Source organism: Caretta caretta, chromosome 6, assembly GCF_965140235.1.
Source record: "Caretta caretta isolate rCarCar2 chromosome 6, rCarCar1.hap1, whole genome shotgun sequence".
Taxonomy (NCBI): Eukaryota; Metazoa; Chordata; order Testudines; family Cheloniidae; genus Caretta; species Caretta caretta.
Genome location: NC_134211.1, coordinates 16,292,971 through 16,319,856, shown reverse-complemented (window position 1 = coordinate 16,319,856; position 26,886 = coordinate 16,292,971). Strand labels below are relative to the sequence as shown.

The following is a 26,886-nucleotide window of genomic DNA, read 5'->3' as shown; positions in this document are numbered from 1 at the left end:
CTCAGGGTCCTGATTCCCCATCGACCCTTCCCCTTTGAGTACTGGAAGCTAGCAACCAAAACACCCCCACTGACTGTTAGTAAGGGGGCAACAGTCCCCTTACACTCCTATGCCCAAATTTCATTCCTCACCCATAAAATCTTAGGGTACGCTTACTCCATAGGCTAGTATGTATGTGCGTATTGATGACATGTACATACGCTCATAATTTTCCTTGTGGTGTACCTGTTAAATCTGTGGGTACAAATTGAAAAACCCTCTATGCCATTCTTTCATTGTTTATTGGTCTAGATAAAAGGTCCTAGACATATGCATGGATACTTATCTACTTAGGTAACAAGATATAGGTCAGCTTTGCTTTCTGGGTAAAAGGTCTTAATATAGACATGCTAACTTTGCCTTAGCTTAACATACAGGATATGGCCTGTAGGTCTCCTGCATTACAGCCAAACTTACTTTAATATAAATTTATAAACCTAATACAATACATCAAATACTTAAACTATACGAAAAGATAGGGTGTGTGTGTGTGTGTGTGTGTGCAAGCAGGTTAGTGCTGCAGGCTGCACGACAGTTCCCCTTTGGACCCAAGGATGGCTCTTGAGTCGCCCCACTGCACTGACAGGGAGGTTACCAGACCCCTCCATCTCATAAGCCCACATCTCTCCCTCCCCTAGGCCCTGATCCCCTTCCTCCCTCCTGCTTCCCCACTCCCCCCCCCCCCCACAAAAAACCAACTACCCCATTGCACAGTCAGAATAGAGCAAACCCATCCCCTACTCCTAAGCCTCGACAATCTCTACCCAGCCCCCTGCCACAGATGTTGACGTGCTGCTGGAGTCCCCGGGGCTGGCAGAGTTTAATTTTAACAGGGGCAGGTGTTCTCCCGCTCCCCCAGCTGCTCCTTTAGCCAGTGGCAGAGCAGCCAGGTCAGAGCTGCATTGGTGCCGTGGCTCCCGCTCACCAGCTCCCCTGTATCTGTATGACCAGGTCAGGTTTTGTGTCTTTCACAGCATCCAGCTCTGCCCACATTTCTTCACGGAAATACATTTTGTCCAAGCTGTGGGGAAAACAGGGAAGGAAAAGGACGTATTAACTCTCTCTGCAGACACAACATCTGCGCCCACAGCCCCTGTGAAGCCCAGCGCTGCACCCACAGGATCTGTGTCACTGTCACTGCCCTGCCTGCTCATCTCTCCGCCAGCAGGTGCTTTTCACTGGAGGAGGGGCGGAGAAGGGCTTGTGCAGTCTGTAGCCTGGCCGGCTCCCCCCACACCCCACTCACCCTGGGAGCTCTGGGCAGGACAGTAATGTCCTTTCTGCACGTAAAGGTCTAGATTGTGCAGCCCTTATTCAGGGTGGGGAGCACTGACTGAGACGGACAGTCCCATTGATCGCTGTGGGCTACTCAGCGCTCACAGGGAGCAGGGGCTGCAAAATCCAGCTCAGAGACTCTCTCCATGGAAGCAGCCTGATCTCAGCTCTCAGTGCTGCGTGGGCACCTCATGCCCCCCCTCCCCTCAATAACACAGCTCTTGAAGGGGCTGAGTCTTTAGCAGCTGTTGTGGGGCTGCAGACTTGGTCTGACACTGCTGAAATGCAGGTGGGAGCTCAAACTCCACCCCTGCTGCAGGAAGACAGGAACATTTCACTTACTCTTGTATTTACTGTTACAGCCAGTTCAGAAGAATGCGGTTTGTCTGTCTGCAGCCAGTTTGGGAGAGCAGGAGCCATTGCTCGTGATGCTGATAAAGCAAGTGCCAGCTCTGGCCAAAGCCATAGGCATCAGCTAAGAACTGACAAACTCATAGCTGGAAGCCAGACCAGCTGACTGGTATTTTAGCATAGTTCAAAGGAGATGTTAAATGTATAAGAATGGGTTTAGTATTTAAACTTCATGAAAATCTGGTGGGATGCAGCATGCATTGTTTTCACTTATCTGTACCCTGTTCTAATGTAATAGCAAATGTTTGCATTGAATATGCCTTTGTAAGGAAGTAACTCATCAAACAAGAAAGAAGCTGTGTGTAATGCAAATTAAGAACTCTAACAGACAGGGCCGGATTTACACCTTACACGCCCCTAGGCACAGCATCTTCAGCGCTCCCCCCCCCAGATACCCCCCTCCACAGACCCCCAACACAACTGCCCAGAACCCTACATACCACCCCCCCACACACTGCTCAGCACCCACCACACAACTCCACCACCTCAATTGCCCAGTGCCTCCTACAGATACGCAACTGTCCAGCGACTCAACATACAAAGACCTCCCCCACAACTCCCACAGCGCCCAGCAACTCCCACAAGTCTCCCACTGCTCAGCACCCCCCAACTCCCTCAATGCCCAGCCCCCTCCCCACAAGCCCCCTCAGAGACCCACTTTCCTGTGCCCTCCCCCCCAGCCACACTCACCAGCCCCACTGAGAGATGACTGTATCTGTCGGGCTGAGCTGGCAGCAAGGCCGGGGCTGGTTGGGGATCGCTCTGGCCCCTTGGGAACAGCGATCAGCCAAGTTGGAGCAGGAACAGGAGCGGGACCTACCCAGGCCAGGCTCCCTCAGGACCCACTTGCCTGGCATGGCCCCCTGTGTTGGTCTGATGAGCTCTTCCCCTGGCACAGGGGGCTGCTTTGCCTTCCCTGCTGGCAGGAGTGCTTCAGCAGGGCTGCGTAGGGCCATGCCCCCCGACCCCCCAGCTTCCCCTGCCGGGGCCCGGGAGTGGCAAACTTTGAATTTTTAGGTTCCCCTAGAATGACTGCTCCATGAGGCACGTGCCTACTGTGCCTTATTGGAAATCCAGCCTGATTAACAGAAATGTCTTAATCCCTGTGCATTGAAAGCAGATGGTCACTGTGTGTGAGATCAAAGATCTGTCTCTAAGTGCATTCCTCTTTTCCCGCCAAGAAAAAAGAACCTATGTACAGGCCATCTCATCCACTTGGTTTCTGTGAGCAGCAGCTATAAATGTGGACACAAGGAAAAATTCTTCATCTTTTGACTGTTTGAATTCTTATTTTTATTCTCATTTTAGTTACCACTAGTAAGTGGTCCACTCCCACACATGCCTCCTTCCTGCTCTGTACATCTTCTAAAGTTCTGCTCCTTTTGTGCTGAATTGTAACGTGATCCAACTGGTTCCCTGTTCTGTGATTTGATCACCCCCACCTCTGCTACCTTTTGAAATTATAGACTGTAACTCACCTGTACATATATCTTTACCTGCTTTAACCTCTCCGTAACTTCCATTTCTTTTTCTGGGGGTGTGGAATGGAATGGAAGCCTAGGGTTAGTGGGACTTGAGTCACCTGACCTGTGTCTGGAAACCCTGAGCTTGAGCATCTACTCTGCAGTTTAACCCTAGGTTAAGAATTTTCTGACCTGTGCTTGAACCTAGGACTCTGGCACCCACACTGCCGTGCACAGACCCCAGTCAAAGTAACCCTACCCCAGAGTGCCTAGCGCCCACTCCCCCTTCCAGTGTCAACACTCAAGCCCTAAGAATGTGTTGCACTCTACTTACTGCCCACCCTATTTCCTAACTGTGACGGTGCTGTCGATGGGACTCAGGTGCCCATAAGGACACACGAGTATAGAAACCGCATAATTAGCGCCCTTGGTGGCTGTCTCAGTGGAAACGACTGCAGTTTGTGAAGATACTGAACTGCCATCTCCTCTGAGACCTGGGCTCTCCACCTCTAGGCTGAGTCACACTGGCAGGAAAATGCCCATGTGCTCTTGTTCTGAGGAGAATTAGGACGTCAGTCTCCAGGGCTGTCAAACTAGTCAAATGAAACTTTGCAATTCTTAATTTTTAAAGTGCGACGTTCAATGAAGGTGGTTTTGTGCGGTTGTTATTATTATCTATTTTTGTTTTGAAGTTTGACATAAAATGTAGGTTTCAGAGGAAACCTGGCTGCTGCTGGCTATGGAGCAGTGAAGTGTATCCCTAGGGCTTGGGGTGCAGTGTGCTCCACCATCCTGCTACAGCCAGGGAGACAGGGACAAGGGATCCCTGGGAGTCTGTGGGGAAGTTTTGGGGCTGGCTCCCTCTCACCGCCCTCATAGTGGACGCTGCCTGGGCACCTCTGCACACACAGCCCCAGGGAAGGGAGGGGAAGCCAATGAGAAAGGGACAGAGAGCCGACCGTGAGGCTGCCTTGCAAAGGGGGAAGGAGCGGCAGGACTCTCAGCTCAGCATGGCTGGGGGAGGGATGACCCCCAACATCCTGGCAGCCACAGGCACTAACTTTATTTCTCCCGGTCAATGGTCCACCTTTCCCCACCCCCCCTCCAATAGGGCCCACCCTGGCAAGTGATGGGTGACCAGCCGCAGGTCACAGAACCGCTATGGCTGGTGGGTGCTGAGCACCCCCTATTTTTTAATGTGGGTGCTTGAGCCCCGGAGCACCCATGGAGCCAGTGCCTATGCTGGCAGCTGCCTCCCACCTGTCAGCATTGCTCCCTGCTTCAGGCAAGCTCTGCAGAGCAGCGAGGAGGAGCCATAGACAGAGCTACCACTGCAGAAGGCTATGGAGAGTTTCAGTGCTGGCTCCCAGTTGCTGCCCTGACCGTGAATAATGCCGAGGTGCACCTACACACACAGCCGCAGGCAGTTCCAGGGGGCCAGAGAGCAGAGTGGGGACCAAGCGGCTGCCCTGTATGGATGGGGAACAGCTGGGTGTTAGGGGTCATCCTCCCCGGGCCATGCTGAACTGGGAGCTCTGCCCTCCCTGGGGCTGTTTGTGCAGGGGCATCTGGGCAGCATGCACCAAAATCTGGCTGTGCTCTTGAGACCAGGAAGCAGCTCTCCTTGCAAAAAGTTTCTTCTGATCAGTCTCCATTGAAAACCCTGCAGGCTTGCTGACAGTGTGCTTACAGACCGCTGTTCAGCAGACAGTGGGTTAATGCTGATCTGAGCTGCTACCGTTTCCAAAGGGCGATGTGGCTTCTGTGTGTAATAGAGTGCAACAGACTGCACCACTGATTGTCTCCATAGAGAGGACTAAGGAAGTTGCCCCAAGGAACTCTGGGATACATCCGGAGGGACCCGAGTCAAGTAGGGGCCACATGCACAGAGGAAAGAAACAGGGCTCCGACCCTAGGTCCCAGCTTAACATGGGCTCGGACGCTCCAGTCCTGCAGGGTTCTGGACCCTAGGTTTGAATCCTAGATTAACACAATTGATGTGTGGACACAAGGGCAGTTAGGCTTGAGCCTAGGCTTATATTCCTGTGTAGATATACCCTTAGTAATGAATCTCTCAATAGCTTACTATAGGATTGGATGCCAGTGTCTTTGGTGTGAGATCTAGGATGCAAATCGGCCTTGGAGAGTGACTTGTCTTTTGGAAGGTGTCCATGCTCCTAAGTCCCCCCAGACGGCTTGACAGTCCTGGTCTAAGCAAAGGGATGTGCTAGCATAACCCACCTTACCTAGAATGACTCTGTCCCTCTCTAATGGCTGGACCACATGGAAGAGTTGTGCTAAAATCACCAGAGTTTGCAATACGGACAGTTCTCCACCCCGACCTGAAACCATGATGAAAGGCAAAAACTTGCACATTTTCCCTTATTCACAATGGCTGCCATCTCCTATTACTCCCAATGAGGCTCAAGCCAGCAATATGGCTGTCATTTCCTTATAGTCCATCTGCTCGTGGAAGTCAGGCTGCCCTTCATAAAGTTGGCTGCCACCTCCCGCTGTTTACAATGAGATCAAAGCCATGCCCACAGGCAAAATGGCTGCCACTCTGTTTTGGGGGCTATACAGGGCACAGGGACTGTGAGGTGCTTCAAGGACAGTGCTAAAAGTAGATGGAGCAAGTGAGGGGGAGCAGGGCAATGGCGGGGAGGAAACAGATTTAGGGGTGCAGGAAAATGGGCTGCAGGGCGACATGGGGGACAGAAGGGCAAAGATTGAAGGGGGGTCTGGAGGAAGAGGAGGAGTATTTACGGGGTGGAACGCTGTCTAGTCTCTGGCAGAGACGTGGTGGTTGGGGGAAATCAGGGAAATGCTGCTTCTTGGAAAAGGCTAAAACAATCGCATAGTATGTGTACTGTGACTTTATCACTTATACCAGGGGTGGGGAACCATTTTTGTATCAGGGGCCATTGACCCACTGAAAAAATTAATGGTGGGCCACACACATTGAACTCACTTGCCCGTGGGGGCACGGAGGCTCGGGGCTTCCCACCTGTGGTGGGATGAGCCAGTGCTCGCAGCTCCAGCTCCGGGAGGAGCGCTGAGATTCAGGGCTTTCCCCTGCTGCCACACACATGGTAGGACAAGGTGGCACTCGCGGCTCCAGCCCCACGGGGGTGGGGGGTGCTGAGGCTCGGGGCTTCCCACCTGTGGTGGGATGAGCAAGCACTTGCAGCTCCAGTCCTGCGGGCAGGAACCCCTGAGCCTCGGCACCCCCCGCAGGGCTGGAGATGTGAACGCTGTCTTGCCCCGCTTCGGGGGAAAGCCCTGAACCTTGGTGTCCCTATCGGCAGGTGAGTTGAACGTGTGTGGCCCGAGGGCCAAATGAAAATGAGCAAGGGGCCGGATCCGGTCCACGAGCCATAAGTTCCGCACCCCTGGCTTATATCTTTACATGAATAAGTTTCAAGTCCTTTAATATGTATATCTGTAACTCATCAACCCTAACAAGAGTGTAAGTTGTATGTGCAAGTGTGAGGTCAGCAGTCCTTGAACTATTTACGATCCAGCCTTTCTTTTATCCAAGGAAATAAATTTGGAAGGGAGAAAGTCAAGACGGTGACTGGAAAGGGATAGCAGTTCCTCTACGTGATGGATGAGGAGAAATTAAATGCAGTCTCCATCTGAGCAACGAGGGAGTGGCATGGATTTCTGTGTACATTAACGATTGATTTTTCAACCTGATATCATCTCACACGCATCAGCAAAGGAGTAGAGGGGAGTTTATAAGTCAAAAAGTAGACGAAAAAAAACCACACCACAATTAGATTTTTTTTTGAAGTCTCATGATTTTCAGGGGGCCTAACTCATGATTTTGGAAGTCTTAATGTTGGCAGTACTGGGTTGTTGGGTTTTTTGGGTATAAAATAATTGTGTCTGTAACATCAAAATATGCTGCATCTGGGATTTGCTCAAAACCACTGGGCTCTGTCCTCGGCTGCACCAACTTCACACTCAGCGCTGATGAGGAGACTGAAGAAACTGGTTATAAGCCACCTCTGCACTCCCCTGATCCTGGGCCACGTGGGGGACAAAACGGCCTCTGGTCTAACACAGAGGAACCTCAGGGCTGCCCCAAATTACCCCAGATGCTGTGCTGGCCTAGAAGAGGTGGAGCACCGTGCACTCTGCCCTGGACATACAGCTCCATGCTCCTCCACACCCCCTACGTAGAGGCAGGGCGATGTAGGGAGAGGGTGATACAGAGTTCTCTGTACCTGCTCTCTGTCACCAGAGGTTAATCCTGAGTCAGGGGGATCCTTAGCTGCCCCTTTAGGGCAGCTGCCCAGCTGCTGTCCCTGCTCAACAGGGGCTGAAGCCTGAGTCCACTGCGTGCCCTGCGTGCCATCCCACCACCAACCTCAGCCTGGTCCAGTCCACACAAGAGATCCACTTCCTGGACACTACAGTGCTAATAAACAATGGTCACATAAACACCACCCTATACCGGAAACCTACTGACCGCTATTCCTACCTGCATGCCTCCAGCTTTCACCCTGATCACACCACATGATCCATCGTCTACAGCCAAGCTCTGCGATACAACCGCATTTGCTCCAACCCCTCAGACAGAGACAAACACCTTCAAGATCTCTGTCAAGCTTTCTTACAACTACAATACCCACCTGCAGAAGTAAAGAAACAGATTGATAGAGCCAGAAGAGTTCCCAGAAGTAACCTACTACAGGACAGGCCTAACAAAGAAAATAACAGAACGCCACTAGCCATCACCTTCAGCCCCCAACTAAAACCCCTCCAACGCATTATTAAGGATCTACAACCTATCCTAAAGGATGACCCAACACTCTCACAAGTCTTGGGAGACAGGCCAGTCCTTGCCTACAGACAGCCCCCCAACCTGAAGCAAATACTCACCAACAACCACATACCACACAACAGAACCACTAACCCAGGAACCTATCCTTGCAACAAAGCCTGTTGCCAATTGTGCCCACATATCTATTCAGGGAACACCATCACAGGGCCTAATAACATCAGCCACACTATCAGAGGCTCGTTCACCTGCACATCCACCAATGTGATATATGCCATCATGTGCCAGCAATGCCCCTCTGCCATGTACATTGGTCAAATTGGACAGTCTCTACGTAAAAGAATAAATGGACACAAATCAGATGTCAAGAATTATAACATTCATAAACCAGTCGGAGAACACTTCAATCTCTCTGGTCACGCAATCACAGACATGAAGGTCGCTATCTTAAAACAAAAAAACTTCAAATCCAGACTCCAGCGAGAAACTGCTGAATTGGAATTCATTTGCAAATTGGATACTATTAATTTAAGCTTAAATAGAGACTGGGAGTGGCTAAGTCATTATGCAAGGTAGCCTGTTTCCTCTTGTTTTTTCCTACCCCCCGCCCCCAGATGTTCTGGTTTAACTTGGATTTAAACTTGGAGAGTGGTCAGTTTGGATGAGCTATTACCAGCAGGAGAGTGAGTTTGTGTGTGTATGGGGGTGGGGGGGATGTGAGAAAACCTGGATTTGTGCAGGAAATAGCCCGACTTGATTATGTAAAGAGTTGTCACTTTGGATGGGCTAGCACCAGCAGGAGAGTGAATTTGTGTGGGGGGGTGGAGGGTGAGAAAACCTGGATTTGTGCTGGAAATGGCCCACCTGATGATCACTTTAGATAAGCTATTACCAGCAGGACAGTGGGGTGGGAGGAGGTATTGTTTCATATTCTCTGTGTATATATAAAGTCTGCTGCAGTTTCCACGGTATGCATCCGATGAAGTGAGCTGTAGCTCACGAAAGCTCATGCTCAAATAAATTGGTTAGTCTCTAAGGTGCCACAAGTCCTCCTTTCCTGTAGGATGCTGTGATCCTCCCTGGTACCCGGAGTTGAACTCACAACATCAGTGTTACCAGGCACAGACGAAAGGGAGCCGGCTGCTACTTACTGTAGATTCTGTAGTTTGCAGTTCGGGTGTTTTAGCCCCTCACACAGCAGCCGCACTCCGGCCTCTCCCAGTTCATTATACCCCAGGTGCAGCTCTGTCAGGCTCCGGCTGGTTCTGAGAACAGCAGCGAGATCCCCACAGGCAGCGGCTGTGACACGGCACCACTTCAAGCTGCAGGAGAGAGAAAGGCAGAGAAGGGGGATCAATGCGTGAATGGGGCTCGTGACGGCTGCTCTGACAGGTGGCCCCACCCACCAGCCACTCTGTCTGACCAATCAGCATCCAGAATGAGTAAGACGTCCTGTTACAGACTCTGTCCTGAGTCCCACCCCTTGTCCAGTGAGAAACCAGCAGTGGGTGGGACTTCCTGTCTAAACTCCACCCCTTGCCCTTCACCAATCAAAAGTGAGAATGGCCTAGACACTTCAAATCTCTGCCACTGACCAATGAGGAAGAAGGTTTGGGGTAAGACTCCTTCCTAAGCCCCGCCCCCTCACCCTTTCCACTGACCAACCAGAATTTAAAAAGTTGCCCTTTAAGTCCTGCCCACTCAGGTCTGGACCAATCAGGCTGGACTTGGCACTGATCAGCCCCGGGATGGTGCGACCCAATCGGAGCAGCCCCATCGCTCCAGGGAGGTTGTAGGGGGAGCCCTCCCTCCCCCCCCAGGCAGCTGGGCCAGGCTCAGAGCAGGCGGAGTTGGGAGATCCTGACCCTCCGCGCCCCCGGCACTAGCTCTGCTGCTCCCCTGCAGGACACAGATGCCTCCTGTCTCTGCCCCCAGCTCTGAACCTCAGGCCTGGGGAGGGGAGGCAGCTGTGAGGCCCAGCACTGGCAGCGTCACACCCACCTTCCTCTGAGACCAGGGACCGAAGCGGGGGAGACAAAGAGAAGAAGATCCCCCTGGCAGGGGGTTTCCCAGGGTGTGGGGAGAGAAGAGCCCCTGAAAAGGGGGCGACTGTGTGACCCTGTTGGCAGGGCCTGTTCCAGAGTCTCTGGTGAGGTTATAAAAGCAGAAGTTCTGCTGGTTTCTGGAACCCCCCTGCAGAGCCTGGGCTCCTGATGGAGCTGCCAGCCAGCTGAGTGGGTAACCATGGCAGCAGGTTATAACCATGTGCACTTCAAGGACCACCCGCAAGTACGGCTGTCTTTGTCCTCCTTCAAGGCTTCATAATGAGCCCCCTGCACACCCAAGCATGATCCCACTCCCGTCTGCTAAATCTTGCACACACGTCGAGAAACCCCTTCCACCAGAGCTGTCACCTGCACGGCCTCCTTCATCACCTCCTATGCCTTAAAATATTGTTACTCTGCCCAATGGGGAAGTGCGATGGGACCCCCGGGGTGCAAACTGTGACTGTCGGACCGCTGTGCCCCCTTTACTCCCTATTCTGGGGTGTCTGTCACAATGCCTTACTGGTGGCAAGCAGCAAACCCCTGCAGGTGCTGTTACCACTCAGTACAACTGCGTGTGTAGCCCCACACCCAGCTAGATTGCGTGAATGCTCCCAGAGCCACTCATGAACCACAGAGAAAGGCATCAACCAATTCCCCCCAGCTCCAAGAGTTGTAGTTTAGGAATATATTGTCTTGCACTGCTGAAGACCCTTTCTTGAGAAATGTCAGTTTATTAATTGGAAATTAAATGGAAAGTGGATAATACACCAGTCTTTGTAACCTGAGCAGATTTCCCAAGCACTTCAGTCAAACTCACTGGTAAGGATAAACATTTAACTAAGTTGATTGATTACAAAAGGTCAATTTTAAGTGATTAGAAGTGATAGGCAAAAAGTCAGAGTTAGTTACCAAAGAAAACAAAACAAGTGCACAGTCTGAACCTTAAACCTGTAAGACACCAGGTAGTATTTAGAGCAAGCAGTTTTCTCACCCCACTGGATGTTAAAGTTCATAATACACAGGTTTCACCCTGGAAACCTGGGTCTGTCCCCTCTGTTGGAGTCTACAGTGCGTCTTTGTTGCTTGCACTGCAGGTGGGGGAAGGAAAAAAAAAAGGTGACGCATGGGGCCACTGGGTTCTGTTTTATACCCTCAGTCCATGTGCTTAGAGACCACAAGTCCAGGCCCGTCTGGTGGGCGTTGCTGAGTCACCAGGCAAGGTTGAGCCATTCCCCTGGTGTGTCCTTGTGCAAGTGAGTCATTGAATTGTAACTCCCTTGCTGGACAATGTGGTTAATGGATGTTCGACACCCGCACAGGCGTTGGGTACACCCCTGGTTAGTGCCTTTGGGGAGCTAGTATCTGGGCACTTTCCAAACCCCCAGCATATTTTAGTGACAACCAGACAACACAATTCTCATAACTTCATATGCATTAATGATATACAAATTTAGATGGAACAATGGGTTTCAGCAGATCATAACCTTTCCCATAATACCTTCCATGGAATGCTTTGTATGCAATATCACAATTATATACAAATGATGAATTTGGGGGTTACAGGGTGCTCCCCCAGGGTGTAGAGTGTCACAGGAGGGAAATCTCTACATTTGGGAGAGAAAAAAGCCCCTGAATTTGTACAAGGGAGAGAAGCCCCCATGCCTTGGGGAGCCCCTAGAGTCTGTAAGGCTTTGTTGAGCCCCCAAGGTATTTTGAAGGCAGGAAAAGAGGAGCCTGTAATGGAGGGAGGGGGAGAGATTCTAAGACTGGGTCGAAGAGGGGGAGAAAAAACCCAAAGGTTTATGTGGGAAGCTGAGGGCATGAACCCTAATTTGGAGAGGGGTGAAGAGAAGAGGGCATCCAAGTTGAAACAGAAGAGAAGAACCCCACAAGATTTAAAGCTGAGAGAAAGAGAAAGAGAGAGAGAGAACACACCTGAGAAGGTGAGGAGAAAGAGAGTTCATCATTCCTGAGCTCAGAGGCAAGAATAACCTGATTTTTCTTTCTAAGAAAATGTTAAGTGTAAAATAAGTTTTCAGTCCTGATTTAACTATAAATCTGAATGCAAACTCAATCCTAGTGCTGCTCATGCTCCTCCATACATTCTCCCATCGACTCAAGTTGAGGCTGAGTTTTAGAATATAGTTGTGTGTGCATCTGTTGGCAAATAATCATATCTATTTAGGGTCTTGTGGTTTTAATGCACTTCTATATTAACAATATGTAATTTGAGACATTAGAAAGTTATTCTAGTGCAGAACTCCAGATGAACACCAGGAATGCTCTAATTATTCTAATTGTGTAGAATTTTGCCTTTGAAATGTCTGAAGACCTTCAAATATACTGGAAATGGCACCTGACATTTCACAAATATTTGGAAGATGGCCACCCTCCTCCTCCAGGCAACTCTACCTGGATTTTGTTTTGCCTCTTCATAGCTTTCACATGTTTGTTTGAGTCTGGTTTGGTCAGTAGTCAGAGCTTTTTGAATTTTTTTGACACACTTCAACAAATCACGCATATCATGGTCAGAAAATCTATCAGTAGTACTGGCCCTAATTTTTAAATGCTGATTGTTAAGTAGCTCTACTTTAATAAACCATAACCATATAAAAGAGAAGTCGTGTCCAATCCAAAAAGCACATTTCTGAGCCCAAAAAACACAAGTGAATGAGCACAGTTCTCTGCAGGAGAAAGGAGGCTCTTGTAGTTAAAGCCCTGGATTAGAACTCAGAGATCTGTGGTTCGGCACTTGGCTCTACCACCCACTCCCTCATGTGACTTTGGGCAAGTCACTCTATCTTTATGGGTCTCAATTTTCCATCTGAAAAATGGGAAAAATCATATTCCTTCCCCCATCCTTTGTCTTTCTGGTCTCTTCTAGCAGGGTGATGCTATAGTTAAAGTTTAGACCAAGTTTCTGTTTAAAATTCAACTCTTCTAACTGTTTTAAAATCCACATGGCAACTCAGATTGCCTTGAAAGTTGGTGAGACTCATGAGTGCCTGGGATTCTGTAAGTGTTCCAAACTTTTAGATGTTTGACCAAGTTGTTTCCAAAATACGGTCTCAGGGAAAAAAACAGCTTTTGTTAAAGGTGACAGCTTTCAGCAGCCTTTTTGTGCTCACAGGGTATGTCTACACTGCAGTTAGACACCCACGATTGGCCTGTGCCAGCTGATTTGGGCTCCGGGGATTCAGGTTCTGTTGAATTGCAGTGTAGACTTCCAGGTTCTGGCTGCCAACCCAAGCTCTGGGATCCTCTAACCTCAAAAGTCCTAGAGCCCAGGCTCCAGCCAGTGCCCGGAAACCTACAATGCAATTAAACAGCCCTCGCAAGCCCAAGTCAGCTGGCACAGGCAGCCACGTATTTTCAATTGCAGTGTGCAGTGTATTTTCAATTGCAGAATGGCTACGCAGGTGGTGTCGGAGAGAAGGCTTTGGATTCTTCGACCATGGGATGGTGTTCCAAGAAGGAGGAGTGCTAGGCAGAGACGGGCTCCACTTAACGAAGAGAGGGAAGAGCATCTTCGCGAGCAGGCTGGCTAACCTAGTGAGGAGGGCTTTAAACTAGGTTCACCGGGGGAAGGAGACCAAAGCCCTGAGGTAAGTGGGAAAGCGGGATACCGGGAGGAAGCACAGGCAGGAATGTCTGTGAGGGGAGGGCTCCTGCCTCATACTGGGAATGAGGGGCGATCAACAGGTTATCTCAAGTGCTTATATACAAATGCAGAAAGCCTTGGAAACAAGCAGGGAGAACTGGAGGTCCTGGTGATGTCAAGGAACTATGACGTGATCGGAATAACAGAGACTTGGTGGGATAACTCACATGACTGGAGTACTGTCATGGATGGTTATAAACTGTTCAGGAAGGACAGGCAGGGCAGAAAAGGTGGGGGAGTAGCACTGTATGTAAGGGAGCAGTATGACTGCTCAGAGCTCCGGTACGAAACTGCAGAAAAACCTGAGTGTCTCTGGATTAAGTTTAGAAGTGTGTGCAACAAGAGTGATGTAGTGGTGGGAGTCTGCTATAGACCACCGGACCAGGGGGATGAGGTAGATGAGGCTTTCTTCCGGCAGCTCACGGAAGCTACTGGATCGCATGCCCTGATTCTCATGGGTGACTTTAATTTTCCTGATATATGCTGGGAGAGCAATACAGCGGTGCATAGACAATCCAGGAAGTTTTTGGAAAGCGTAGGGGACAATTTCCTGGCGCAAGTGCTAGAGGAGCCAACTAGGGGGGGCGCTTTTCTTGACCTGCTGCTCACAAACTGGGTAGAATTAGTGGGGGAAGCAAAAGTGGATGCGAATCTGGGAGGCAGTGACCATGAGTTGGTTGAGTTCAGGATCCTGACGCAGGGAAGAAAGGTAAGCAGCAGGATACGGACCCTGGACTTCAGGAAAGCAGACATCGACTCCCTCAGGGAACGGATGGCCAGGATCCCCTGGGGGACTAACTTGAAGGGGAAAGGAGTCCAGGAGAGCTGGCTGTATTTCAAGGAATCCCTGTTGAGGTTACAGGGACAAACCATCCCGATGAGTCGAAAGAATAGTAAATATGGCAGGCGACCAGCTTGGCTTAATGGTGAAATCCTAGCGGATCTTAAACATAAAAAAGAAGCTTACAAGAAGTGGAAGGTTGGACATATGACCAGGGAAGAGTATAAAAATATTGCTCGGGCATGTAGGAATGATATCAGGAAGGCCAAATCGCACCTGGAGCTGCAGCTAGCCAAAGATGTCAAGAGTAACAAGAAGGGTTTCTTCAGGTATGTTGGCAACAAGAAGAAAGCCAAGGAAAGTGTGGGCCCCTTACTGAATGAGGGAGGCAACCTAGTGACAGAGGATGTGGAAAAAGCTAATGTACTCAATGCTTTTTTTGCCTCTGTTTTCACTAACAAGGTCAGCTCCCAGACTGCTACGCTGGGCATCACAAAATGGGGAAGAGATGGCCAGCCCTCTGTGGAGATAGAGGTGGTTAGGGACTATTTAGAAAAGCTGGACGTGCACAAGTCCATGGGGCTGGACGAGTTGCATCCGAGAGTGCTGAAGGAATTGGCGGCTGTGATTGCAGAGCCATTGGCCATTATCTTTGAAAACTCGTGGCGAACCGGGGAAGTCCCGGATGACTGGAAAAAGGCTAATGTAGTGCCAATCTTTAAAAAAGGGAAGAAGGAGGATCCTGGGAACTACAGGCCAGTCAGCCTCACCTCAGTCCCTGGAAAAATCATGGAGCAGGTCCTCAAAGAATCAATCCTGAAGCACTTGCATGAGAGGAAAGTGATCAGGAACAGCCAGCATGGATTCACCAAGGGAAGGTCATGCCTGACTAATCTAATCGCCTTTTATGATGAGATTACTGGTTCTGTGGATGAAGGGAAAGCAGTGGATGTATTGTTTCTTGACTTTAGCAAAGCTTTTGACACGGTCTCCCACAGTATTCTTGTCAGCAAGTTAAGGAAGTATGGGCTGGATGAATGCACTATAAGGTGGGTAGAAAGCTGGCTAGATTGTCGGGCTCAACGGGTAGTGATCAATGGCTCCATGTCTAGTTGGCAGCCGGTATCAAGTGGAGTGCCCCAAGGGTCGGTCCTGGGGCCGGTTTTGTTCAATATCTTCATAAATGATCTGGAGGATGGTGTGGATTACACTCTCAGCAAATTTGCGGATGATACTAAACTGGGAGGAGTGGTAGATACGCTGGAGGGGAGGGATAGGATACAGAAGGACCTAGACAAATTGGAGGATTGGGCCAAAAGAAATCTGATGAGGTTCAATAAGGATAAGTGCAGAGTCCTGCACTTAGGACGGAAGAATCCCATGCACCGCTACAGACTAGGGACCGAATGGCTAGGCAGCAGTTCTGCGGAAAAGGACCTAGGGGTGACAGTGGACGAGAAGCTGGATATGAGTCAGCAGTGTGCCCTTGTTGCCAAGAAGACCAATGGCATTTTGGGATGTATAAGTAGGGGCATAGCGAGCAGATTGAGGGACGTGATCGTTCCCCTCTATTCGACATTGGTGAGGCCTCATCTGGAGTACTGTGTCCAGTTTTGGGCCCCACACTACAAGAAGGATGTGGATAAATTGGAGAGAGTCCAGCGAAGGGCAACAAAAATGATTAGTTGTCTAGAACACATGACTTATGAGGAGAGGCTGAGGAAGCTGGGATTGTTTAGCCTGCAGAAGAGAAGAATGAGGGGGGATTTGATAGCTGCTTTCAACTACCTGAAAGGGGGTTCCAAAGAGGATGGCTCTAGACTGTTCTCAATGGTATCAGATGACAGAACGAGGAGTAATGGTCTCAAGTTGCAGTGGGGGAGGTTTAGATTGGATATTAGGAAAAACTTTTTTACTAAGAGGGTGGTGAAACACTGGAATGCGTTACCTAGGGAGGTGATGGAATCTCCTTCCTTAGAGGTTTTTAAGGTCAGGCTTGACAAAGCCCTGGCTGGGATGATTTAACTGGGAATTGGTCCTGCTTCGAGCAGGGGGTTGGACTAGATGACCTTCTGGGGTCCCTTCCAACCCTGATATTCTATGATTCTATGACCCCAACTGGATTCCAAAGGAGAAAACCCCATCCCCCCAACAGTAGTAAAGGGGTGTTGTATAATTTTTTTAAATGTTACCATCAACATTTGTTATTATGGGTGACTGAACCTGTGATGGGTCGGACCCCCTGGGGCAACACTTGGGGTGCTGAGATACCACTGAACCTACCTTTCTGCCAGCATGGGCGCCCCTTAACTCTGTCTTGTTGAGCCAGGCTCTCCAGACCTCCTCCAGCACAGACCCAGAGAACCATTTCATGAACTTCCATCCACTTTTCCACAGCTGGGCTTACAACTAAGGGAGGACTACCAGGCCCAAATTATTACTAGAGGGGTAATGAAATAACCCCCTTCCCTTTCACCATGATATGTTCAATGGAAGAGATAAGGTTCAGGTGAGTTAAGTGAAGACACACCATGAAAAGCTGTGAATCTGGGGAGAGACCATTAATGGAATAGGAGATCTCATGGGAAGCAATATGGGGAAGGGGGGAGAATTAATAAAGATGGTGGGCAAGAAAGAGAGAGAATGAATGAGCTATAGAGGGATTGATGGATGGCCAGAAAGGGTTAAGCATCCTGCAGGATAAATGACCCAAATTCAACCTTTAGGGACATACTCTTAGATAATGGTTGTGGTTTTGTGTGTTTACATATGTATATTGTTAGAGGTTAACAATATAACCAAACAGTTCCTGTCTATACTGTTTCAGAGTAACAGCCGTGTTAGTCTGTATTTGCAAAAAGAAAAGGAGTACTTGTGGCACCTTAGAGACTAACCAATTTATTTGAGCATGAGCTTTCGTGAGCTACAGCTCACTTCATCAGATGCATACCGTGGAAACTGCAGCAGACTTTATATATACACAGAGAATATGAAACAATACCTCCTCCCACCCCACTGTCCTGCTGGTAATAGCTTATCTAAAGTGATCATCAGGTGGGCCATTTCCAGCACAAATCCAGGTTTTCTCACCCTCCACCCCCCCACACAAATTCACTCTCCTGCTGGTGCTAGCCCATCCAAAGTGACAACTCTTTACATAATCAAGTCGGGCTATTTCCTGCATAAATCCAGGTTTTCTCACATCCCCCCCACCCCCATACACACACAAACTCACTCTCCTGCTGGTAATAGCTCATCTAAACTGACCACTCTCCAAGTTTAAATCCAAGTTAAACCAGAACATCTGGGGGGGGGGGGGGTAGGAAAAAACAAGAGGAAACAGGAACCTCTTTCTTTTGAGAATACACAGTGGGGAGACTCAGACCCAGATCTCCTCGTATCACAATCACAGCTCTTCCCAGCTGCTTCAACTTCATAGATTCATAGATATTAAGGTCAGAAGGGAACATTATGATCATCTAGTCTGACCTCCTGCACAATGCAGGCCACCCAATCTCACCCACAGTCTCCTGCAATAAACCTCTCACCTATGTCTGAGCTATTCAAGTCCTCAAATCATGGTTTAAAGACTTCAAGGTGGAGAGAATCCTCCAGCAAGTGACCCGTGCCCCATGCTGAAGAGGAAGGCGAAAAACCCCCAGGGCCTCTTCCAATCTGCCCTGGAGGAAAATTTCTTCCCGACCCCAAATCTGGCAATCAACTGAACCCTGACATGTGGACAAGATTCACCAGCCCGATAATCAGGAAAGAATTCTCTGTAGTAACTCAGATCCCACCCCATCTAACATCCCATCACAGGCCATTGGGCCTATTTACCATGAATAGTTAAAGATCAATTAATTGCGAAAATCATGTTATCCCATCATACCTTCTCCTCCATAAACTTATCAAGTTTAATCTTGAAGCCAGATAGGTCTTTTGCCCCCACTGCTTCCAGAACTTCACTCCTCTGATGGTTAGAAACCTTTGTCTAATTTCAAGTCTAAACTTCCCGATGGCCAGTTTATATCCATTTGTTCTTGTGTCCACATTGGTACTGAGCATAAATAATTCCTCTCCCTCTCTGGTATTTATCCCTCTGATATATTTATAGAGAGCAATCATATCTCCCCTCAGCCTTCTTTTGGTTAGGCTAAACAAGCCAAGCTCCTGGAGTCTCCTTTCATAAAACAGGTTTTCCATTCCTTGGATCATCCTAGTAGCCCTTCTCTGTACCTGTTCCAGTTTGAATGTATCCTTCTTAAACATGGGAGACCAGAACTGCGCACAGTATTCCAGATGAGGTCTCACCAGTGCCTTGTAGAATGGTACTAACACCTCCTTATCTCTACTTATAACACACTGCCGTGCACAGACCCCAGTCAAAGTAACCTATCCCAGAGTGCCTCGCTTCCGCTCCCCATCCAGTGTCAACACTCCTGCGCTACGAATGTGTTACATTGTGTGAAAACTCTCCAGCCCATCCCATTTCCTAACTGTGATGGTGTTGTTGATGGGACTCAGGTGCCCATAAGGACACACGAGTACCGAAAATGCATAATTAGCTCCTTTGGTGTCTGTCTCAGTAGAATGACTGCAGTTTGTCAAGATACTGAACTACCATCTAATCTGAGAACTGGTCTCTCCACCTCTAGGCTGAGTCACACTGGCAGGAAAATACCCATGTGCTCCTGTTCTGAGGATAATTAGGACGTCAGTCTCCAGGGCTGTCAAATGAAACTTTGCAATTCTTAATTTTTAAAGTGGGCTGTTCAATGAAGGCGCTTTTGTCTGGTTGGGTATTTTTTATTTACTTTTGTCTGTTTTGAAGTTTGACATAAAATGTAGGTTTCAGAGGAAAAACACACCCCCACCCCAGGCTGGCTGCTGCTGGCTATGGAGCAGTGAAGTGTATCCCCAGGGCTTGGGGTGCAGTGTGCTCCACCATCCCGTCACAGCCCTGGAGGCAGGGATAAGGGATCGCTGGGAGTCTGTGGGGAAGTTTAGATGCTGGCTCCCTCACACCGCCCTCACAGTGCACGCTGCCTGGACACCTCTGCGCACACAGCCTCAGACCAGCTGACTGGTAATTTAGTATCGTTCAAAGTAGATGTATAAGAATGTATTTAGTATTTAAACTTCATGAAAATCTGGTGGGATGTAGCATGCATTGTTTTAACTTATCTGTACCCTGTTCTAATGTAATAGCAAACATTTGCATTGTATATGTCTTTGTAAGGAAGTAAGTAACTCATCAAACAAGAAAGAAGTTGTGTGTAATGCAAATTAAGAACTCTAACAGACAGGGCCAGATTTACACGTTACGCGCCCCGAGGCACAGCGTCTTCAGCGCCCCCCCACCCAGATACGCCCTCCACAGCCCCCCCCCCCACAACTGCACAGCACCCTGCACAACCCCGCCACTGTCCAATGCCCACCGCACATCCCCACTACCTCAATTGCCCAGTGCCCCAAACAGATCCCCAACTATCCAACGCCCCAACACACACAGACATTCCCTGCCCTGCAGTGCCCAGCACTCCCCCAAACTTCTCACTGTTCGGCATACCCCACTCCCTCACTGCCCAGCATCCCCGAACAAGCCCCCGCAGAGACCCACTCTCCCTTACCCTGCCCCCTTGCCACCTCACCAGCACCGCTGGGAGGTGACTTTGTCTGCCAGGCTGAGCCGGCTGCGCGGCCAGGGCCGTTCAGGGATTGCTCTGGCCCCTTGGGAATGGTATGATTAGCCAGGATGGAGAAGGAGGAAGAGCAGGACCGAGGCCTGCCCAGGCTGGGCTCCCTCAGGGCCCATTTGCCAGGCAGGGCCTCCTGTGTAGGTCTGCTGAGCTCTTCCCACAGGGGCTGCTTCGCCTTCCCTGTTGGCAGGAGCGCTCCAGCAGGGCTGTGTGGGGCCATCTCCCACTCAGGCAACCCCGCCCTCTGCTGGGGCCCAGGAGTGTCAAACTTTGAACTTTTAGGTGCCCCGAGGCATGTGCCTACTTTGCCTAATTGTAAATACAGCCTGGCTCACAGAAAGGCGTTAATTCCTCCTACGTACATCTTCTAAAGTTCTGCTCCATTTGTGCTGAATTGTAACGTGATCAATCTGGTTCTCTGTTCTGTGATCTGATCACCTCCATCTCTGCTACCTTTTGAAATTATAGAACCAAACTCCCCTGTACCTATATTTTTACCTGCTTTAACCTCTCAGTAACTTCCATTTCTTTTTCTTGGGGTAGGTCTACACAGGAATGGAAGCCTGGGTTAGTGGGACTGGAGTCATCTGACCTGTGTCTGGAAACCCTGAGCTTGTGCATCTACCCTGCAGTTTAACCCTAGGTTAAGAAATCTGTGACCTGTGCTTGAACCTAGGACTCTGGTGCCCGCACTGCAGTGCACAGACCCCACTCAAAGTACCCCTATCCCAGAATGCCTAGCGCCTACTCCCCCTTCCAGTGTGGACACTCTAGCTCTACAAACGTGTTGAACTGTGGGAAAACTCTACTGCAGAGCAATGAAGTGTATCCCCAGGGCTTGGGGTGCAGTGTGCTCCACCATAGAATCATAGAATATCAGGGTTGGAAGGGACCGCAGGAGGTCATCTAGTCCAATCCCCTGCTCAAAGCAGGACCAATCCCCAATTAAATCATCCCAGCCAGGGCTTTGTCAAGCCTGACCATAAAAACTTCTAAGGAAGGAGATTCTACCACCTCCCTAGGTAACGCATTCCAGTGTTTCACCACCCTCCTAGTGAAAAAGTTTTTCCTAATATCCAACCTAGACCTCCCCCACTGCAACTTGAGACCATTACTCCTTGTCCAGTCCTCTTGTACCACTGAGAATAGTCTAGAACCATCCTCTTTGGAACCACCTCTCAGGTAGTTGAAAGCAGCTATCAAATCCTCCCTCATTCTTCTCTTCTGCAGACTAAACAATCCCAGTTCCCTCAGTCTCTCCTCATAAGTCATGTGTTCCAGACCCCTAATCATTTTTGTTGCCCTTCGCTGGACTCTCTCCAATTTATCCACATCCTTCTTGTAGTGCGGGGCCCAAAACTGGACACAGTACTCCAGATGAGGCCTCACCAGTGCTGAATAGAGGGGAACGATCACGTCCCTCGATCTGCTGGCAATGCCCCCACTTACACATCCCAAAATGCCATTGGCCTTCTTGGCAACAAGGGCACACTGTTGACTCATATCCAGCTTCTCGTCCACTGTCACCCCTAGGTCCTTTTCTGCAGAACTGCTGCCGAGCCATTCGGTCCCTAGTCTGTAGCGGTGCCTGGGATTCTTCCGTCCTAAGTGCTGGACCCTGCACTTATCCTTGTTGAACCTCATCAGATTTCTTTTGGCCCAATCCTCCAATTTGTCTAGGTCCCTCTGTATCCTATCCCTGCCCTCCAGCGTATCTACCACTCCTCCTAGTTTAGTATCATCCGCAAATTTGCTGAGAGTGCAATCCACACCATCCTCCAGATCATTTATGAAGATATTGAACAAAACCGGCCCCAGGACCGACCCTTGGGGCACTCCACTTGATACCGGCTGCCAACTAGACATGGAGCCATTGATCACTACCCGTTGAACCGCCCTGGGCTCCGTTCGTGGAAGTATTAATCTACTCGCTGCTTTTCAGCTGCCAAAATAAACCCCGCTATTGACCCAGAGACGTTATTTTTAGCACAGATGTTTTTTGCTAGGAGTCTTTCTAAACACTGATAAATGCCCAGGAAAAAGTCAATAAAATACAACCCGAAACGAAGGGCCCTAAGCATAACATTGCAGCCCAGTTCTGTGCAGGGAAAACCCCTTCTTCTTAATGTCATGAAGCCACCAGTATGGCCCACAGCAATTCCAACTACAGCTTGGCAAGCCCAGGGATCCCGGCAGGGGCATCTTTGCACCCGAGAAAGAATCTGCCACCATCCCGCCACAGCCCGGGAGGCAGGGATAAGGGATCCCCGGGACTCTGTGGGGAAGTTTAGAGGCTGGCTCCCACTCACTGCTCTCACAGTACACACTGCCTGGACACCTCTGCACACACAGCCCCAGGGAGGGCAGGGGGAGCCCATGAGAAAGGGACTGTGAGGCTGTCTTGCAAAGGGGGAAGGAGCGGCATGGCTCTCAGCTCAGCATGGCTGGGGGAGGGATGACTCCCAACATCCTGGCAGCCACAGGCACAAACTTTATTTCTCCTAGTGGATGCTCCACCCCACCTGCAATGGGGCCCACCCTGGCATGCAATGGGTGACCAGCCACAGGGCACGGAACTGCTATGGCTGGTGGCTGCTGAGCACCCCCCTATTTTTTTTCTGTGGGTGCTTCAGCCCCGGAGCATCCATGGAGCCAATGCCGATGCTGGCAGCTGCCTCCCATCAGTCAGCATTGCTCCCTGCTTCGGACAAGCTCTGCAGAGCAACGAGGAGGAGCCATAGACAGAGTTACCACAGCAGGAGGCTATGGGGAGGTTTTGGGGCTGGCTCCCACTCGCTGCCCTGACAGTGAACAATGCCCAGGCACCCTGCACACACAGCCCAGGGAGTGCAGAAAGGCCAGAGAGCGGAGTGGGGACGAAGCTGCTGCCCTATTGGGATGGGGAACAGCTGGGTGTTAGGGATCATCCTCCCCGGGCCGTGCTGAGCTGGGAGCTCTGCCCTCCCTGGGGCTGTTTGTGCAGGGGCACCTGGGCAGCATGCACCAAAATCTGGCTGTGCTCTTGGGACCAGGAAGCAGCTCTCTTTGCTGAAAGCTTCTTCTGATCAGTCTCCATTGAAAACCCTGCAGGCTCGCTGACAGTGTGCTTACAGACCGCTGTTCAGCAGACAATGGGTTAATGCTGATCTGAGCTGCTGCCGTTTCCAAAGGGCGATGTGGCTTCTGTTTGTAACAGAGTGCAACAGACTGCACCACCCATTGTCCGCATAGACAGGACTAAGGAAGTTGCCCCAAGGAACTGTGGGATACATCCGGAGGGACCCGAGTCAAGTAGGGGCCACATGCACAGAGGAAAGAAATAGGGCTCCGACCCTAGGTCCCAGCTTAACACGGGCTTGGACGCTCCAGTCCTGCAGGGTCCTGGACCCTAGTTTTGAGTCCTAGATTACCACAATTGATTTGTGGATACAAGGGCAGTTAGGCTTGAGCCTAGGCTTATATTCCTGTGTAGATATACCCTTAGTAATGAATCTCTCAATAGCTTACTATAGGATTGGATGCCAGTGTCTTTGGTGTGAGATCTAGGATGCAAATCGGCCTTGGAGAGTGACTTGTCTCTTGGAAGGTGTCCACACTCCTAAGTCCCCCCCAGACAGCTTGACAGTCCTGGTCTAAGGAAAGGGATGTGCTAGCATAACCCACCTTACCTAGTATGACTCTGTCCCTCTCTAATGGCTGGACCACATGGAAGAGTTGTGCTAAAATCACTCGAGTTTGCAAAACTGACAGTTCCCCACCCCGACCTGAAACCATGATGAAAACCAAAAACTTGCACATTTTCCCTTATTCACAATGGCTGCCATCTCCTATTACTCCCAATGAGGCTCAAGCCAGCAATATGGCTGCCATTTCCTTATAGTCCATCTGCTCGTGAAAGTCAGGCTGCCCTTCATAAAGTTGGCTGCCACCTCCCGCTGTTTACAATGAGATTGAAGCCCTGCCCACGAGCAAAATGTTTCTGCCCTCTGTTTTGGGGGCTATACAGGGCACAGGGACTGTGAGGTGCTCCAAGGAGAGTGCTAAAAGTAGATGGAGCAAGTGAGGGGGAGCAGAGCACTGGGGGGAAGAAGGAGACAGATTTAGTGGTGCAGGAAAATGGGCTGCAGGGCGATGTGTGGGACGGAAGGGAGAAGATTGAAGGGGGCTCTGGAGGAAGAGGAGGAGTATTTGCGGGATGGAGCGCTGTCTAGTCTCTGGCAGAGACGTGGTGGTTGGGGGAAATCAGGGAAATGCTGCTTCTTGGAAAAGGCTAAAACAATTGCATAGTATGTGTACTGTGACTTTATCACTTATACCAGGGGTGGGGAACCATTTTTGTATCAGGGGCCATTGACCCACTGAAAAAATTAATGGTGGGCCACACACATTGAACTCACTTGCCCGTGGGGGCTCGGGGCTTCCCACCTGTGGTGGGATGAGCCAGTGCTCGTAGCTCAAGCCCCGGAGGGGCGCTGATATTCAGGGATCCCCCGCACACACACACGGTGGGACAAGCTGGCGCTATCGGCTCCAGCCCCTCAGGGCTGGGGGGTGCTGAGGCTCAGGGCTTCCCACCTGTGGTGGGATGAGCCAGCACTTGCAGCTCCAGTCCTGCGGGCAGGAACCCCTGAGCCTCCCCGGCACCCCCCACGGGGCTGGAGATGTGAACGATGTCTTGCCCCGCTGCGGGGGGAAGCCCTGAACCTTGGTGTGCCCCCCGGTGGGTGAGTTGAACGTGTGCGGCCTGAGGGCCAACTGAAAATGAGCAAGGGGCCGGATCCGGTCCATGAGACATAAGTTCCGCACCCCTGACTGATATCTTTATATGAATAAGTTTCAAGTTCTTTAATATGTATATCTGTAACTCATCAACCCTAACAAGAGTGTAAGTTGTATGTGCAAGTGTGAGGTCAGCAGTCCTTGAACTATTTACGATCCAGCCTTTCTTTTATCCAAGGAAATAAATTTGGAAGGGAGAAAGTCAAGACGGTGACTGGAAAGGGATAGCAGTTCCTCTACGTGATGGATGAGGAGAAATTAAATGCAGTCTCCATCTGAGCAACCAGGGAGAGGCATGAATTTCTGTGTACATTAACGATTGATTTTTCAACCTGATATCATCTCACACGCATCAGCAAAGGAGTACAGGGGAGTTTATAAGTCAAAAGGGAGACAAAAAAAAAACACACCACAATTAGATTTTTTTTTTGAAGTCTCATGATTTTCAGGGGGCTGAACTCATGATTTTGGAAGTCTTAATGTTGGCAGTACTGGGTTGTTGGGTTTTTTGGGTATAAAATAATTGTGTCTGTAACATCAAAATATGCTGCATCTGGGATTTGCTCAAAACCACTGGGCTCTGTCCTCGGCTGCACCAACTTCACACTCAGCGCTGATGAGGAGACTGAAGAAACTGGTTATAAGCCACCTCTGCACTCCCCTGATCCTGGGCCAGGTGGGGGACAAAACGGCCTCTGGTCTAACACAGAGGAACCTCAGGGCTGCCCCAAATTACCCCAGATGCTGTGCTGGCCTAGAAGAGGTGGAGCACCGTGCACTCTGCCCTGGACATACAGCTCCACGCTCCTCCACTCCCCCTACGTAGAGGCAGGGCGATGTAGGGAGTGGGTGATACAGAGTTCTCTGTACCTGCTCTCTGTCACCAGAGGTTAATCCTGAGTCAGGGGGATCCTTAGCTGCCCCTTTAGGGCAGCTGCCCAGCTGCTGTCTCTGCTCAACAGGGGCTGAAGCCTGAGCCCACTACGTGCACTGTTGGATGTTGTGATCCTCCCTGGTACCCGGAGTTGAACTCACAACATCAGTGTTACCAGGCACAGACGAAAGGGAGCCGGCTGCTACTTACTGTAGATTCTGTAGTTTGCAGTTCGGGTGTTTTAGCCCCTCACACAGCAGCCGCACTCCGGCCTCTCCCAGTTCGTTATACCCCAGGTGCAGCTCTGTCAGGCTCCGGCTGGTTCTGAGAACAGCAGCGAGATCCCCACAGGCAGCGGCTGTGACACGGCACGATTCCAAGCTGCAGGAGAGAGAAAGGCAGAGAAGGGGGATCAATGCGTGAATGGGGCTCGTGACGGCTGCTCTGACAGGTGGCCCCACCCACCAGCCACTCTGTCTGACCAATCAGCATCCAGAATGAGTAAGACGTCCTGTTACAGACTCTGTCCCAAGTCCCACCCCTTGTCCAGTGAGAAACCAGCAGTGGGTGGGACTTCCTGTCTAAACTCCACCCCTTGCCCTTTGCCCTTCACCAATGAAAAGTTAGAATGGCCGAGACACTTCAAATCTCTGCCACTGACCAATGAGGAAGAAGGTTTGGGGTAAGACTCCTTCCTAAGCCCCGCCCCCTCACCCTTTCCACTGACCAACCAGAATTTAAAAAGTTGCCCTTTAAGTCCTGCCCACTCAGGTCTGGACCAATCAGGCTGGACTTGGCACTGATCAGCCCCGGGATGGTGCGACCCAATCAGAGCAGCCCCATCGCTCCAGGGAGGCTGTCGGGGGAGCCCCCCTCCCCAGGCAGCTGGGCCAGGCTCAGAGCAGGAGCTGGGAAATCCTGACCCTCCGCGCCCCCGGCACTAGCTCTGCTGCTCCCCTGCAGGACACAGACGTCTCCTGTCTCTGCCCCCAGCTCTGAGCCTCAGGCCTGGGGATGGGAGGCAGCTGCGAGGCCCAGCAGTGGCAGCATCACACCCACGCCCAATG

At 50.4% G+C, this 26,886-nt stretch overlaps 1 protein-coding gene across 1 annotated transcript in view; it reads right to left on the bottom strand.

Moving 5' to 3' along the window:
- Positions 1-738: 738 nt before the first annotated feature.
- LOC125638533 (NACHT, LRR and PYD domains-containing protein 12) overlaps positions 739-26,886 on the bottom strand; it is a 196,417-nt gene continuing 170,269 nt past the window's right edge. Inside the window, exons 8-10 of the mRNA XM_048854425.2 lie at positions 26,030-26,200; positions 9,129-9,299; positions 739-1,060 (exon numbers count right to left, since the gene is read on the bottom strand). Coding sequence (XP_048710382.2) covers positions 961-1,060; positions 9,129-9,299; positions 26,030-26,200 — 442 coding nt within the window. The 3' untranslated portion in view covers positions 739-960. The remainder of the gene's footprint in view (positions 1,061-9,128; positions 9,300-26,029; positions 26,201-26,886) is intronic.